The 14594-nt window shown below is 55.8% G+C and overlaps 2 protein-coding genes across 31 annotated transcripts in view; one reads left to right on the top strand and one right to left on the bottom strand.

The window, feature by feature from the left end:
* Nucleotides 1-3034, top strand: part of PC (pyruvate carboxylase) — a 103223-nt gene extending 100189 nt beyond the window's left edge. For all 8 annotated transcript variants that reach the window (XM_044943749.1, XM_006072683.4, XM_044943746.1 and 5 more), the window contains 7 exons: nt 316-556; nt 681-930; nt 1093-1337; nt 1419-1598; nt 1684-1932; nt 2206-2346; nt 2424-3034. In XM_044943749.1, the coding sequence (XP_044799684.1) occupies nt 316-556; nt 681-930; nt 1093-1337; nt 1419-1598; nt 1684-1932; nt 2206-2346; nt 2424-2672 (1555 nt within the window). In that variant the 3' untranslated portion in view covers nt 2673-3034. The remainder of the gene's footprint in view (nt 1-315; nt 557-680; nt 931-1092; nt 1338-1418; nt 1599-1683; nt 1933-2205; nt 2347-2423) is intronic.
* Nucleotides 3035-4938: 1904 nt separating this feature from the next.
* The window catches only part of RCE1 (Ras converting CAAX endopeptidase 1), an 89641-nt gene continuing 79985 nt past the window's right edge, over nt 4939-14594 (bottom strand). For 16 of the 23 annotated variants that reach the window (XM_025286736.2, XM_025286741.2, XM_025286742.2 and 13 more), the window contains 9 exons: nt 13730-13808; nt 8363-8544; nt 7574-7676; nt 7398-7477; nt 7066-7144; nt 6408-6575; nt 6208-6279; nt 5887-5949; nt 4939-5594 (listed from right to left, as the gene is read on the bottom strand). In XM_025286736.2, coding sequence (XP_025142521.1) covers nt 5359-5594; nt 5887-5949; nt 6208-6279; nt 6408-6575; nt 7066-7144; nt 7398-7477; nt 7574-7676; nt 8363-8544; nt 13730-13808 — 1062 coding nt within the window. In that variant the 3' untranslated portion in view covers nt 4939-5358. Of the gene's footprint in view, nt 5595-5886; nt 5950-6207; nt 6280-6407; nt 6576-7065; nt 7145-7397; nt 7482-7573; nt 7677-7811; nt 8149-8362; nt 8545-13729; nt 13809-14594 lie in introns of those variants that run through there. The other 7 variants (XM_044943751.1, XM_025286730.2, XM_044943752.1 and 4 more) reach the window with 7 other exon arrangements.

Raw genomic sequence — 14594 nt, 5'->3', positions numbered from 1 at the left:
GCCTCCATCTCCTCAGCCTGCCATGCCTTGGCAAAGCAAACAATCCCCAGCAGTCCTTCTGACTCGGGCAGACGGAGCCGCACTGCCCGTGACTGGCACCGGGCGGCTCTGCTGCTTGCCGGATGCCGCTGGGGTGACCCCGCCTGGCCCAGGCTGCCCGAGAGAGGCTTAGCCACGCCATGGACACACCCTGGTGCCCCCGCCAGACCCGGCCCTTAGATCTCACTCCCCAGGGCCTGCAAGAGGGCCAGGAGCCTGCAAAGGATATGCTGAGGGGGTGGGCTGGCGCTAATCCTGAGCACTCCTACCACTCAGGTTCTGCGAGGTGGCCAAGGAGAATGGCATGGACATCTTCCGAGTCTTTGACTCCCTCAACTACCTGCCCAACCTGCTGCTGGGCATGGAGGCTGCAGGCAGTGCTGGTGGCGTGGTGGAGGCCGCCATCTCCTACACGGGCGACGTGTCCGACCCCAGCCGCACCAAGTACTCGCTGCAGTACTACATGGGCTTGGCCGAGGAGCTGGTGCGAGCCGGCACCCACATCTTGTGTATCAAGGTGCCCGCCCAGCCCACCCCTGGGAGCCTGCCCCCTGCCCCGCCTCCCCGCCGTGACGCTCCTCACCCCCGCTGGGCACACCGTGTGCCCGCCCCTCACTGTCTCTCCTCCCCGCTTCCCTCAGGACATGGCTGGGCTGCTGAAGCCCACGGCTTGCACCATGCTGGTCAGCTCCCTCCGGGACCGCTTCCCTGACCTCCCGCTGCACATCCACACCCACGACACGTCAGGGGCGGGCGTGGCAGCCATGCTGGCCTGTGCCCACTCGGGGGCTGACGTGGTGGACGTGGCGGCTGACTCCATGTCTGGAATGACATCACAGCCCAGCATGGGGGCCCTGGTGGCCTGTACCCGAGGGACGCCCCTGGACACAGGTAGGCACAGCCACAGCCCTGCCCGTCCTGGAGGTCAGGGTGGCCTCTCCAGGCCAGGCCTTCCATCACCCACGTCTGCGATGGGGCCTGATTGGCCTGGGGTCCCGGGAGGGGCCTCTGGGACTCAGCACACCCGAGCCTCCCTGTCTGGTGTCCCTGCAGGCGTGCCCCTGGAGCGTGTGTTCGACTACAGCGAGTACTGGGAGGGGGCCCGGGGGCTGTACGCGGCCTTTGACTGCACGGCCACCATGAAGTCTGGCAACTCGGACGTGTACGAGAACGAGATCCCAGGGGGCCAGTACACCAACCTGCACTTCCAGGCGCACAGCATGGGGCTCGGCTCCAAGTTCAAGGAGGTCAAGAAAGCCTACGTGGAGGCCAACCAGATGCTGGGCGACCTCATCAAGGTGAGCCAGGCCCACCCACCCTTGCCGCGGGGCCTCCGTAAGGTGCCTGGTACCCTAAACCCAGGGGTCCCCTCTCCTCAGGTGACGCCCTCCTCCAAGATCGTGGGGGACCTGGCCCAGTTCATGGTGCAGAACGGGCTGACCCGAGCCGAGGCCGAAGCGCAGGCAGAGGAGCTGTCCTTCCCCCGCTCGGTGGTGGAGTTCCTGCAGGGCTACATCGGCATCCCCCACGGGGGCTTCCCAGAGCCCCTTCGCTCCAAGGTCAGGAAGGCCCGGCTCCATGGTGGGGGGCGGCGCAGTGAAGGGCGTCTGGGAACCAGGCCTGACCATCCACTCTGCATCCCAGGTGCTGAAAGACCTGCCGAGGGTGGAGGGCCGGCCGGGAGCCTCCCTCCCACCCCTGGACCTGCAGGCGCTGGAGAAGGAGCTGACAGAACGGCACGGGGAGGAGGTGACCCCGGAGGACGTGCTCTCAGCCGCCATGTACCCCGACGTCTTTGCCCACTTCAAGGACTTCACTGCCACCTTCGGCCCCCTGGACAGCCTCAATACGCGCCTCTTCCTGCAGGGACCCAAGATTGCAGAGGAGTTTGAGGTCGGTGGCTCTGGCACCTACCTGCGCTGCACAGCGGCCACCCCTAGGGACCCCAGCACTTCCAGGGTGCCAGGGCTCTGATGTGCCTGTCCCCTGGCCTAGTGAGCTGGGGGTTCACACAGTACCCTTAAGAGACTGGGGAGCTAGGTCTTTACAAGTGCGGAGCTGAGACCCGGGGAGGTGGGCGGCCTGCCTGGGACTGGGTCAGGGGCTGCTCTCCCCGCCAGCCCCTCCCCTCCCCCAGCTCTGAGCCTCCCGGCGGCCTCCCTGCAGGTGGAGCTGGAGCGAGGCAAGACGCTGCACATCAAAGCCTTGGCCATAAGTGACCTCAACCGGGCGGGCCAGAGGCAGGTCTTCTTCGAGCTCAACGGACAGCTGCGGTCCATCCTGGTCAAGGACAGCCAGGCCATGAAGGTACAGCTGCCCCGGGCCAGGCAGGCGGTGGGGACGGGCAGGGCTGGGGCCTCACGTGCTGTCCGCCCTGCCTGCAGGAGATGCACTTCCACCCCAAGGCCCTGAAGGACGTCAAGGGCCAGATTGGGGCACCCATGCCCGGGAAGGTGATAGACATCAAGGTGGCGGCAGGGGCCAAGGTGACCAAGGGCCAACCCCTGTGTGTGCTCAGCGCCATGAAGATGGAGACTGTAGTGACCTCGCCCGTGGAGGGCACTGTCCGCAAGGTCCACGTGACTAAGGACATGACGCTGGAGGGTGACGACCTCATCCTGGAGATCGAGTGACCATGCCCGAGACCGGCAGCCTGACCATCCCCGCCCCTGCCTTCAGGACACTGTGCTGCCAGGGCAGGCCCGGCCAGGAAGGCCTGGCCCTGCAGCTCCTGTCCGCGGCTCTTCGGCAGGAGAGACTGCCTGTGGCGGTCCATTCCCACCTCCCACCATCTGTCCTTTCCCTGTGATCGACAGTCGCTCACATATTCATCTCCTGCCAAATAAGGGTCCCCTCCTTGCTGGAGACTGCAGGTGGGCGTGCAGGTGGGCCTGGGGCCCGTGGGAGCAGACCTAGGGGTGCTACCTCCTGCAGGGGAGACCTGAGGCCCAGGTCACAGAACTTTGCTCAATAAAACTGGCTTCCCCGCCCTCCACTCTCGGTCTTAGTGCCACTGAGCACAGGCGGCAGGGCTGCCCCAGACGGGAGTGGGGGGCCGTCCCCTCCTCCTAGGAAGGCGCCGAGGACACCAGTGACGACTGTCAGCCGCTCACTCATGTCTGCCTCTGACCCCACAGACCGTAGCCCACCAGGCTCCTCTGTCCATGGGATTCTCCAGGCAAGAATACTGGAGTGGGTTGCCATTCCCTTCTCCAGGGGATCTTCCCCACCCAGGGATCAAACCCTGGCCTCGATTAAATCAGGTCTCCTGCACTGCAGGCGGATTCTTAAGTGTCTGTTGTATACACACCCCAAATAGGGTGTTAGCTAGTTACTAAGAGCCTGGGCTGGGCAAGGGGTTGTTGTTCTACATACTTAACACCTATTAACTCAAGGAGTCAACTTTTGCCCATTTTATAGATGCAGAAATGGAATCACAGGCAAGTTAAATAACTTGTCCAAGACCCCACAGCTGGTAAGAGGCAGCGTTCAAGCCCAGGCTGTTGGTAGACTTGCTTCTCAATTACACACTGCTTTATTCCCCTGGGAAGCAGGGACTAACTTCCCATCCGATTCAGAATTAGATGCAGATGTGCCTTCTGGAGACAAGACCCTTGGGTGTGGGAAGCTCAGGAGCACTGGATTGAGCCCCAGGGTCTAGCCCTGTCCACACCCCCCCCAACTAGGCCTCAGGAGACCCCCCAAGCCCGTCCCACAGTGCCCTCACCTGTGGGGGGACAGCAGCCCCGCCCACCTGGGTCGCTGATGTACCCCCTGCAGGGAGGTCAGGACGCGAGTCGTGGTGGGGTGGGGCCCGGGCAGTTCCTAGGCAGGCGTGGAAGGACGTGGAGGGACAGCCCTAGCCTGACCTCGGGGCCCGGCCCCTGCCAGCACCTGCAGAGTGCTGAGGGCTGCTCCGAGGCTCTGGGCTGGGCCTGGACTGCCTCTTCTGGACTCTCAGATCCCAGACATGCCCTCTGAAACCCGCCTGTGCACAATTCCTTGGCTTCCTTGACAATGGTTACACAGGCTTGGGGAGAGAAAAATTCACCAGCGAGGTCAGTACACGCCCGTCACAAGGCCCGTTCAGAGCCAGTCTAGTCATAGCCAACCTGGGGGCACCCTGGGGAGTGACGTACATCCGAATCCTTTTCTTCAACCCCCAGCCTCAGGCAAGGGGACTCATGACAACCTCAGGTCTAGAATGGGACCTAAAGGGATAATACTCTTTGACGAATGTTTTTAGAAAGTGTGTGTGGCAGGGAGAGGTGTCCTAGAGGCAGAGGAATGAGAACATAAGGACCGTTCTAAAAACAAGAGGAAGAGCAAATAAAATACTGCCAGGTTCTAGAAAGAGCCCTGAGTTACAGTGTTGCTGGGCAGGGCTGCGCATGCTCTCTGGGCCTTTGCTCTGGGTTCCTCCAGGGGCCAAAGGAGCACAGCGCGTGGCAGAGTGAGGTGGAGAGCGCCAGAACGGCCGCCCCTCCCCGCTGCCTGGGCGGACTCCTCTTCGGGTTAGACTTGCTTCCTCTGTGGTGTGAGGCTGGCAGACGCCAGGAGGTCCTGGTGGAAGGCCCACAGTGGATGATCCACCCTCTGAGGCTGGAGGCTCCATTGCTGGGGGCAGGGCACGGGCCCAACTCTGACCCGGGTAGAAGGCAGGGGCCCAGATGAGCTGAGCCTGCACGTGCCACCTAGTCCCGCCTGGTGAGGACCTGGGGCCTGGCTCAGGAAGCACACTGCAGACTGAGGGCAGCCAGAGGCCCCCATCCTGTCCAGGGCTCCAGGGACCTGGGCACAGGTGGACCTGCCTAGAGGTTAGTGTTCAGGGCAGGCTGGGGGCACAGGGCATATTCCCAAGACCCCACACAGACTAATCCCCAAAGGTCCAAGGCCATGTTACCCAAGTTAAATCTCTTTAATATCCCAATACAAAGTCCTGATGCAAAAAGACAATGAGAAAACCCTGGGAAGTTGGGGGGTTTCTGTAAATTCCACCCCCGAGCAGCTTTTCAGAGGCAGGGGGGACAGAGCAGCAGGGAAGCGGCAGTCCCAGGTGAGGCAGCAGTGCTCGGCTCCGGGGCCCAGCCCCGTGGCCCCTCACTCCCGGCTGCTCCTCGGCCCTTTCAGGAGGGGCCACATCCTGGGATGTCTGCTCCTTTCTCTTGGTCCCTGGGATTCAACTAGCTCTGGCTTCAATCCCCTACAAAAATTCCTGAGTTCTCGGGGCCTCCCGCCAGCTCCTCCCCTGAAGTACCCCTTGACTGGGAGGGGCTGGGAAGCCCGTGAGAGTTCATAGGAGTGTGTACGGAGCATGGGTCAGGAGCACAGGGGAGCCTCTGAGTCCCCTGCCCGCTCCAAAAGCACACAAAGGGGAAGGCTGCCGTAGAGCTTAGGGTCCGTGAGGGGCTGGAGCAGAAGCAGGAAGAGTCCCACACCCAGGGCATAGCCTGCCAGCAGGGGCCGCCTCTGCGGATGCTCCAGGGCTGCACACACGGCAGGAAAGCCCATGTAATTGCAGAAGGAGTGGCAGAGAACCGGCCCAATCAGGTGTCCTGGGGAGGGGAGACAGAGAAGCTCATGGAGCAGCCCCACTACCTCCCCAGGCCCTTCCAGGGCTAAGACCCTCATCCCCCGAAACAGGAGATCAACAGCCACCCATCCACCCTCACACACGGCCTCTGCTTCCACCTCTCAAACAGCACCAGGCAGAGGACCCTGGCTCAGCCTGTCTCAAGGACTGTGGGAGAAGAAACTTGTTGCTCCTAGAACAAACAGATTCCCATTTTCCCACCCACTCTTGTGGGCCCTTGAGCCCCAGGGGACCCGTGAGAGACTGAGACCAACCTGTGCGGATGAAGAGGAAAGCAGTGTAGGCACCGAAGACAGCTGTGTAGGAGAACTGGAACGCTGGAGACGGGGAGGCCTCGAGTGACCACACCTGCATGCCCTTCCTGCCCCAGCACTGCACACCCATCAGCCAGAGACACCCCCTTCCCCTGGCTGCCTGCCCCAACACCTAGGCTGTTCTCTATGCCCCAAGCCCGTGGTCAGCAGCCCCTCCAATACTAGAGCCCTCAGTTCCCAACTCTTCCTCCAGAGTGACTATCAGGGGCACCCTCACACACCCAACCCAGGACTGCCCCAGGCCAGCTCTCTAGGACTCACCTGCAGACAAAAAGATGCTCCCCACACTGCTCTGGCGGAAACGAAGCTGCTCAAAAATGTGGTGAAAATGGGCTGAGAGGAAGATGAGAACCAGGTCACACTCCTCCCAGCCTGCTGGACATGCCCTCCCCTGGCCCCCATTTCCCATTCTTGGTTCCTTGCTAGGACCATCTCAACAGGACCAGGCACGACAAACTCACCAACTCCAAAGAAGAGTGGGCAGGTGAACACAGCAGGGCCCAGGCCTGTGCACGGTGCTAACATGGGCAGCATACAGGCTCGGAACACCAGCTCCTCTGTCAGGGGGGCAATCACTTGGTTTCGCAGCCAACGCATGTCTGTGAGGCAGCGGGCCCAGGAGCGAGGGGCTAGGGAGGGGATTCAGGACAAGCCATGAGAGACTAGCTGTTGAACAAAGTGACCCAGAGGCCTCAAGGGCCCCTCTCCCACAACCTTCCCTGGCCATAAATACTTGGGAGAACAGATTAAAATTCAAACTTTATCAGACCTAGTATAAAACAATATCTCAAGGAAAATGAAAGGGAAATGCAATAGTAGCTGAGGCAAAGTATCCTGACAGTAAATTCTGGAAACATCAAAATTTGCCCAGGACCAGCTCTCTTTTAGGAAACCAAGGTCAAGGGAAGCAACGGACAAGCTTTCTTGTCCATCCCAAATACTGCTAGGGGTTCCTACAGGCTTCACTGGACATTAGGAACTAACTCCTAGAGGCCACCCGATATGTGTTCCCATTTTACTGGTGAGAAACAGAACATCTCAGGTCCCAACATAGCGCACTGATCCCTTCTCCTCATTATCCTGGACTGCCTACTTTTTCCCTTGGCCCTGAGGACTCACCTAGGACAACCTTCAGGCCATCTGCCAGGTCACAGGGGCAATCCATGGAAAGCTGCATCAGTGGGCCCAAGAAAAGGATCTGAGGACAGAAAAACAGGAGCGATCAAAGGAAAGGCTCATAATCCACTGCCCTTGTCCAGACACAGCCTCAGATTTCAAGCTTCCTGTTTTCTGCCAGGATTTCCCACCTATGCATACCCGAGGGCCCTGGGCCATCTCACAATTCTTGTCTCTCATCAATCAACAGCTGGGCACAATAAGGATTAGGAAAAAAAGGAGGGTCTCACTAACAACGAAGAGCAGAGAAGGAAAGATACAGCAGGAGCACTCACCATGGTCAGCAGCAGGGGCAGCAGCGCTGCTGGAAAAATGCCCTCCAGCCTGAATCCCATCAGGGTGAGCAGGGATGTGCCTGGCTGAGCCACAGGAAAGGGGGCATCAGTCTGGCTCCCTCCCCTAGAGTCCCGAGATCGCTCGCCCGCCGCCCTCTGCCCCGCCTCCTTCGCACCTGGATGCCTGTAAGTTCCCTCCAGAGTAGCACGCAGAGGGGCGAGAGACTTGACACCACCAGGACACTGGTGAAGCGCCGCTTTATTACTGCAGGATGGTCCCTAAGAAGGAGGCAGTAAGTTCAAGGGGCCCACGGCCACCCTTGAGGGCGCGGCCCCGCCCTCTGTTCGCCAAGTCCCGCCCACAGCCCCGCCCCGCGGAGGCGCGGATTCCGGCAGCGCGCGCAGCCCCCGCACCTGGGCAGCTCGCTCTTCCAGACGTAGAGGCTGCCCACGTAGGAGCAGGCGAGGCTGAGACAAGAGAACACAGACACCCAGCAGCACAGCCCGGGGCCTGGACCGCCCAGAGCCGCCGACTCGGGCTGCCGCTCTGGCCGCGACACCGACAGCAGGCGAAACCCGTCCCCGCCCAGCGCCGCCATCGCGCCTGGACCCGCGGCGCGCCGCAGTGACGCGATCCCGCGCCTGCCGGAAGCGTGGCTGACGTCATCCGACGGCGCGGCCCCCGGCCCCGCCCCCGACTCCGCCCCCACACTGAAGCAGAAGCTGCACGTGCGGAGCAGGTTTATTGAAAAACACAGAACAGGCGACCCGGGTGGCGGCTGGGTGGGCGTGGAAGCGCGGGGAAGAGGGCAGGTTCAGGGCCCAGGCCCAGAACTCAGCCATTCGGACAGATTGGAAATTTCCTGCAGCCATAGCGCGTCCTGCAGGAGGAAAGGGGACCCGGGTGAGGACCCCTCGGCCGTGGCCGGGTCCCCGCCCTCCCGACTCGACCTTAGCTCGGTTACCTCCAGGCCGCTCCCGGAGCTCGTCCTGCTTCTGCTAAAGGTCAGCGGGGCCGCGGTGGGCTCGGCGCGGCGCGAGGCGGCCTCTGAAGGGTTCAAGGCCCCAGCAGAGCGGAAGGCCCGCGTCTGCTCCATGCCTTGGCTGCCTCTCTTAAGCCTCTTGTTTTCTGTTTGCTCTCCGGTCCCTAGGAGAAAACAAACCCGCTAATCTCACTCTCCTGTCCTGTGCTTGGGGAAAGCCTGGGAGAAAGGGAGGAGTTAGATTCAGACCCTCTTAGCTCTCCCACCTCAGAACCCTCTCAACTGGTCCTGTCCGCATTAAAACTCGGCACCACCGGGTCTACAGGATCAGGCTGAGGCTGCACATTGGCTTTGGGGTCTCCCTGTCCCCACAGAGCTGGGCCCGGAAAGACATCTGGGATTGAACCAAGCCCTTACTTGGGGCTCGCGCCAAGTCGGTCACTTGACACGTTCCTCGTGGAGTCTGCACCATCCAGCTCCTCCCTACCTGCCGGAAAGCCTGGCCTCACCTCTCTCCCCCTTTGTTGCTCAGGCTTCAGTTGGCAGTGCAAACTTTAAGTTTACATCTATGGTGTTTGGATCTATAGCTTCTTCCTGAGCAGGTCCTGGGAACGTAGATCAACAAGCTGTTCCTAGGTGCAGCTCACAGGTACTAGGAAGGGTGCAGTAGTGTGTACAAAGTCCAGGGGGTAAAACAGAAAGAAGCTGTTAACCATCTCTGTAAGTGAAGAATGGTTTCCTTGAGATGTCTGAGCTGGGTTTTGAAGGATGAAGAGAAATACACTGGACTGACAGGTCGAGGAAGGGAATTGGCTGAAAGAGTTTGGCAAACACACAAATGCATTAAGCAGTATCCTACATAAAATGCAAGATGGGGATTCAAGGAGATGAATCTGAATGGGTCAGTGGGAATCAGGGCAGGCTAAGAAATGGATTTTTATTTATAGGAAACTGGAAGGCAGTGAAGACTTTTAAAATGAGGTACATTGTTAATTTTGTATTTCAGAATCATCATTTGTCAAACATGTGGCTTAGAGTCAAGTTAGAGGAGGGAAGACCTCAAGACCCCAGAAGTGAAGGCAGTGAGGATGGAGGAGTCAAAAGTATTCATAAGGCTGAATCAACAGGCCTTGGTGGTAGACTGGATGTGAATCATTAGAATGAGGGCCATCTCACATGAATCTCAGGATTCTAATGTGAAAAACTAGATATGTCGACTGTGGTGCTACTAATCCTGACACAGACTAAAGAAAGAAGAACTGATCTTGGGTGTGTGTGCAGAGGGCAACATACCAGGAGAGAGGAAGTTGACCATATGGGTCCACCATATGGAGCAGACAGGTCTCCATCTAAGGCTCAGGAGAGACCTGGACTCGTCATACCAACTGATGAGTCTCGTTCCCAGAGGCAGCAGTCAGCGCCTGGGATGGAAGAGAGCAGCTAGGGAGGGGGTGCGGTGTGAGCACTGTTTGGGGGTGGCCAGAGGAAGCTAGTCAAAGAGAAAAGGTAAGCGATGAGGAGAACCTGGTGCATCACAGTCTCACAGTGCCAAGTGCTGCAAATAGTCCAGGTATGATACAGATAAATGCACAATCAATTTGGTAATTAAGAGGCCTTCCCAAACGAGAGCCGTGCAGTTCAGAGGCACAGGAAAAGCAGTGCCCTGGATTAGAGAGGGAACAAAAGAGAGAGACGGAAACAGAATGCAGCTTGCTCTTTTGAGAATCCTGATTGCGGCATGAGGGAGATGGTGGGAGAAGGTCAAGATCAGGGCGATGTCCTTCGGAAGATGGACCTTCTGACGGAGAGAACTCAGAAAAGGAGCTGAAGGTGCCGAAGGAATAACTGATGGCACCGAGAAAATAGGAGTAATGCCCCCTGGAGGAGTGGGCCCTATGCTGGTAAGGGTCTGGCAGTGGGCGGAGTACAAGTTGGGTGCGTTTCATGCAAAGATGGGCTTGATAAAGGACAGAAATGGTATGGACCTAACAGAAGCAGAAGATATTAAGAAGAGATGGCAAGAATACACAGAAGAACTGTACAAAAAAGATCTTCACGACACAGATAATCACAATGGTGTGATCACTGACCTAGAGCCAGACATCCTGGAATGTGAAGTCAAGTGGGCCTCAGAAAGCATCACTACAAACAAAGCTAGTGGTGGTGATGGAATTCCAGTTGAGCTATTCCAAATCCTGAAAGATGATGCTGTGAAAGTGCTGCACTCAATATGCCAGCAAATTTGGAAAACTCAGCAGTGGCCACAGGACTGGAAAAGGTCAGTTTTCATTCCAATCCCAAAGAAAGGCAATGCCAAAGAATGCTCAAGCTACCGCACAATTGCACTCATCTCACACACTAGTAAAGTAATGCTCAAAATTCTCCAAGCCAGGCTTCAGCAATACGTGAACCGTGAACTTCCAGATGTTCAAGCTCGTTTTCGAAAAGGCAGAGGAGCCAGAGATCAAATTGCCAACATCCACTGAATCATGGAAAAAGCAAGAGAGTTCCAGAAAAATATCTATTTCTGCTTTATTGACTATGCCAAAGCCTTTGACTGTGTGGATCACAATAAACTGTGGAGAATTCTGAAAGAGATGGGAATACCAGACCATCTGATCTGCCTCTTGAGAAATCTGTATGCAGGTCACGAAGCAACAGGTAGAACTGGACATGGAACAACAGACTGGTTCCAAGTAGGAAAAGGAGTATGTCAAGGCTGTATATTGTCACCCTGTTTATTTAACTTCTATGCAGAGTACATCATGAGAAACGCTGGACTGGAAGAAACACAAGCTGGAATCAAGATTGCCGAGAGAAATATCAATAACCTCAGATATGCAGATGACACCACCCTTATGGCAGAAAGTGAAGAGGAACTAAAAAGCCTCTTGATGAAAGTGAAAGTGGAGAGTGAAAAAGTTGGCTTAAAGCTCAACATTCAGAAAACTAAGATCATGGCATCCGGTCCCATCACTTCATGGGAAATAGATGGGGAAACAGTGGAAACAGTGTCAGACTTTATTTTTCTGGGCTCCAAAATCACTGCAGATGGTGACTGCAGCCATGAAATTAAAAGACGCTTACTCCTTGGAAGGAAAGTTATGACCAACCTAGATAGCATATTCAAAAGCAGAGACATTACTTTGCCAACAAAGGTCCGTCTAGTCAAGGTTATGGTTTTTCCTGTGGTCATGTATGGATGTGAGAGTTGGACTGTGAAGAAGGCTGAGTGCCGAAGAATTGATGCTTTTGAACTGTGGTGTTGGAGAAGACTCTTGAGAGTCCCTTGGACTGCAAGGAGATCCAACCAGTCCATTCTGAAGGAGATCAGCCCTGGGATTTCTTTGGAAGGAATGATGCTAAAGCTGAAACTCCAGTACTTTGGCCACCTCATGCGAAGAGTTGACTCATTGGAAAAGACTCTGATGCTGGGAGGGATTGGGGGCAAGAGGAGAAGGGGATGACAGAGGATGAGATGGCTGGATGGCATCACTGACTTGATGGACGTGGGTCTGAGTGAACTCCGGGAGTTGGTGATGGACAGGGAGGCCTGGCGTGCTGCGATTCATGGGGTCGCAAAGGGTTGGACACGACTGAGCGACTGATCTCATCTGATGGAAAAAAGAGATTAGTAAGTGAAGTAGGAGGCTAAATGAGGAGGTTGGGTAGAGACTGGGTAGATTTTTAAAAGAATGGAGTAGCCACTGAGCAGTAAGCCAGGAAGACTGGGAAGAACTGACAAACTGAAGGCTCTTCAGGGAATGGACCTGAGGCATCACACACTGTTGATCTTCTTCAGCATAGCTACCAACATGGGACACAGGACTGACAGCAACTAGAGTTGAAGCTCTGTAAGACAGAGCAGCTCAAACACTCTTCTGGGCGGGTCCACCAGATCATAAATACTCAGTAGAGAAAGCATGGGCTTTAAGGGCAGCAGGCTGAAATTCAGATCTTCCTCCTGCTAAGTATATCAGTGTTCCCCACCACAAAGCGTCACTGTGAAAGACTGGTCACTAAAAGCTTCGCATCTCCCTGGGTGCACAGAAGGTACTGAATTAAATGTTAATTTCTTTCTTCTAAAGAAAGTGAAAGTGTCGCTCAGTCATGTCCCACTCTGCGACCCCATGGACTGTAGCCCGCCAGGCTCCTCTGTCCATGGGATTCTCCAGGCAAGAGTACTGGAGTGAGTTGCCATTTCCTCCTCCCTGGGATCTTCCTGACCCAGGGATTGAACCCGGGTCTCCCAAATTGCAAGCAGATACTTTACCATCTGAGCCACCAGGGAAGCCCTCTTTCTTCTAAGGAAACTTACTCTTTTATCTTTTCACTGCACAAATACTGAATTGCGTGTGGTGAATACTAAACTGTGTTTGGTGATACGCTTCCATTCTTTTAAATTGCCAAATCTAAATTTATACAAGCCTTCACTGCACAGTTCTTTTCAGGAGGAATAGCCCCCACATTTAAAATATAATTCAATAGAATGATTCAGAAACACATCTTAAGACCTTAGCATAGACACCATGCGGCATGTGCTGTTAGCCTGGAAAGTTTCACCAAAAAAGCATGATGCTGAAATCAGTCGCCCAGCTCCCTCAAGCCTAGGCACTGTTTTGTCTGACAGTACATCCCCACTGGTCTGGCTCTGTTAGCCAGACTAGGCTGTCTGGGTTCGAGTTCTGGCTCTGTCATTTACAAGCTGTGCGAACTCAGGTAGGTTTACTGACATCTCTGGGCCTCAGCTTCCTCATCTGTAAAACGAGGATAATAATAGTACCATAGTATCATTCTGAGAATTAAGAGCATTACTATATATAATACTTTCAGAATTCAGACTAGTGCCTGGCTCCTGCACCATACAGGTTCAGGCACCAGTGTCTATGATTCTTTTCACACGCACACCTGCTGCTGCAGGCCCTGAGGGGTAAAGACAGTAGAATCACTGCTACATCACACACATTTTTACCTCCCCCATAACATTCATGGAGGCTGAGGGGGTGTCTGCACTCAGGAGCAGATTCCATAGCCCTAAACAGAGTAGTAACCCAACCAGGGAGAGCCACAGTGTCAACACAAATGACTGAGAAAAGACACAAAAGAACTGACTGCATTGAGCGCGTCACCCCATCATGTGCAGCTATCTCTAACTATGCAAACAAATTTCTAGACCTGTTGTACCAGCTTTCGGTACAATAGCCGCTGCCCCAGAATACCCTACTTATGGGAGCCAGCCATGTCCTGGAAGGACACTGCTGTGGTGTAAGGCACAGTCTGAAATTCTGAAGTCACGTTTTTTACTAACCAGCTTTGATCCAGGGCTCCCCTGAAAAGCTGGAATCCTACCTGCAAGGAGCTCCAGGCTGCTGTTCTCATGTGCCTCGTCTGTGTTCTGCTCTGCCTCATTTCTCTCTGGGAGCAGCTGCTTAAAAAATTAGAAGTCCTAGGTGAGTTCTGCAGAAGCATGAACAAGCCCCAGTGAGGCCTGGTGGCTTTGTGGACCCCAGGGGCTTTCCTCCCTCACCTGGACCCTCTCTTCCTCCTGACTCGTGAACCCCCTCCCCAGCTCCCGCCATCAAGGCTCCCTCCTTCCTTCCGAGCTCTTGCAGCTGACTCCAGGCAGTTCCTTCCTCCCTGAGGCCCAGTCGCTCATCTACTATCTGCTCTGCTCCTTGGGCTCTGAGATAGGCACTGCATGCCCCCTTTCATCATTTTACGTGTTTAAGTCCATTTTCTACATCTTAAATTCCTTGAAGAGTAAGGAAGTGGCACCCCACTCCAGTACTCTTGCATGGAAAATCCCATGGACGGAGGAGCCTGGTAGGCTGCAGTCCATGGGGTCGCAGAGTCGGACACGACTGCGCGACTCCACTTTCATCACGTCTGTATCTCTTAACGCTAGCATAGTGCCTTGCACAGGCCAAGTGCTAAACGAATGACTGACTGAGGTCAAACACGGGAAACCACAGGGCACATTTTATAGTCTTGTATAGCCTGAAATGCAGGAGACCTGGGCTCGATTCCTGGGTCGGGAAGATCCCCTGGAGAAGGAACTGGCAACCCACTCCAGTATTCTTGACTAGAGAATCCCCATGGACAGAGGAGGCTGGCAGGCTACAGTCCACGGGGTCGCAAGAGTCGGACACGACTTAGCGACCAAACCACCACCACCACCATAGCCTTTCAGAGCCCTGCTATTTGGTTCAATTTG

Source organism: Bubalus bubalis, chromosome 5 (assembly GCF_019923935.1).
Source record: "Bubalus bubalis isolate 160015118507 breed Murrah chromosome 5, NDDB_SH_1, whole genome shotgun sequence".
Taxonomy (NCBI): domain Eukaryota; kingdom Metazoa; phylum Chordata; class Mammalia; order Artiodactyla; family Bovidae; genus Bubalus; species Bubalus bubalis.
Note: the sequence above shows the minus strand (reverse complement) of the source record. Positions and strands in the feature narration are given on the sequence as shown.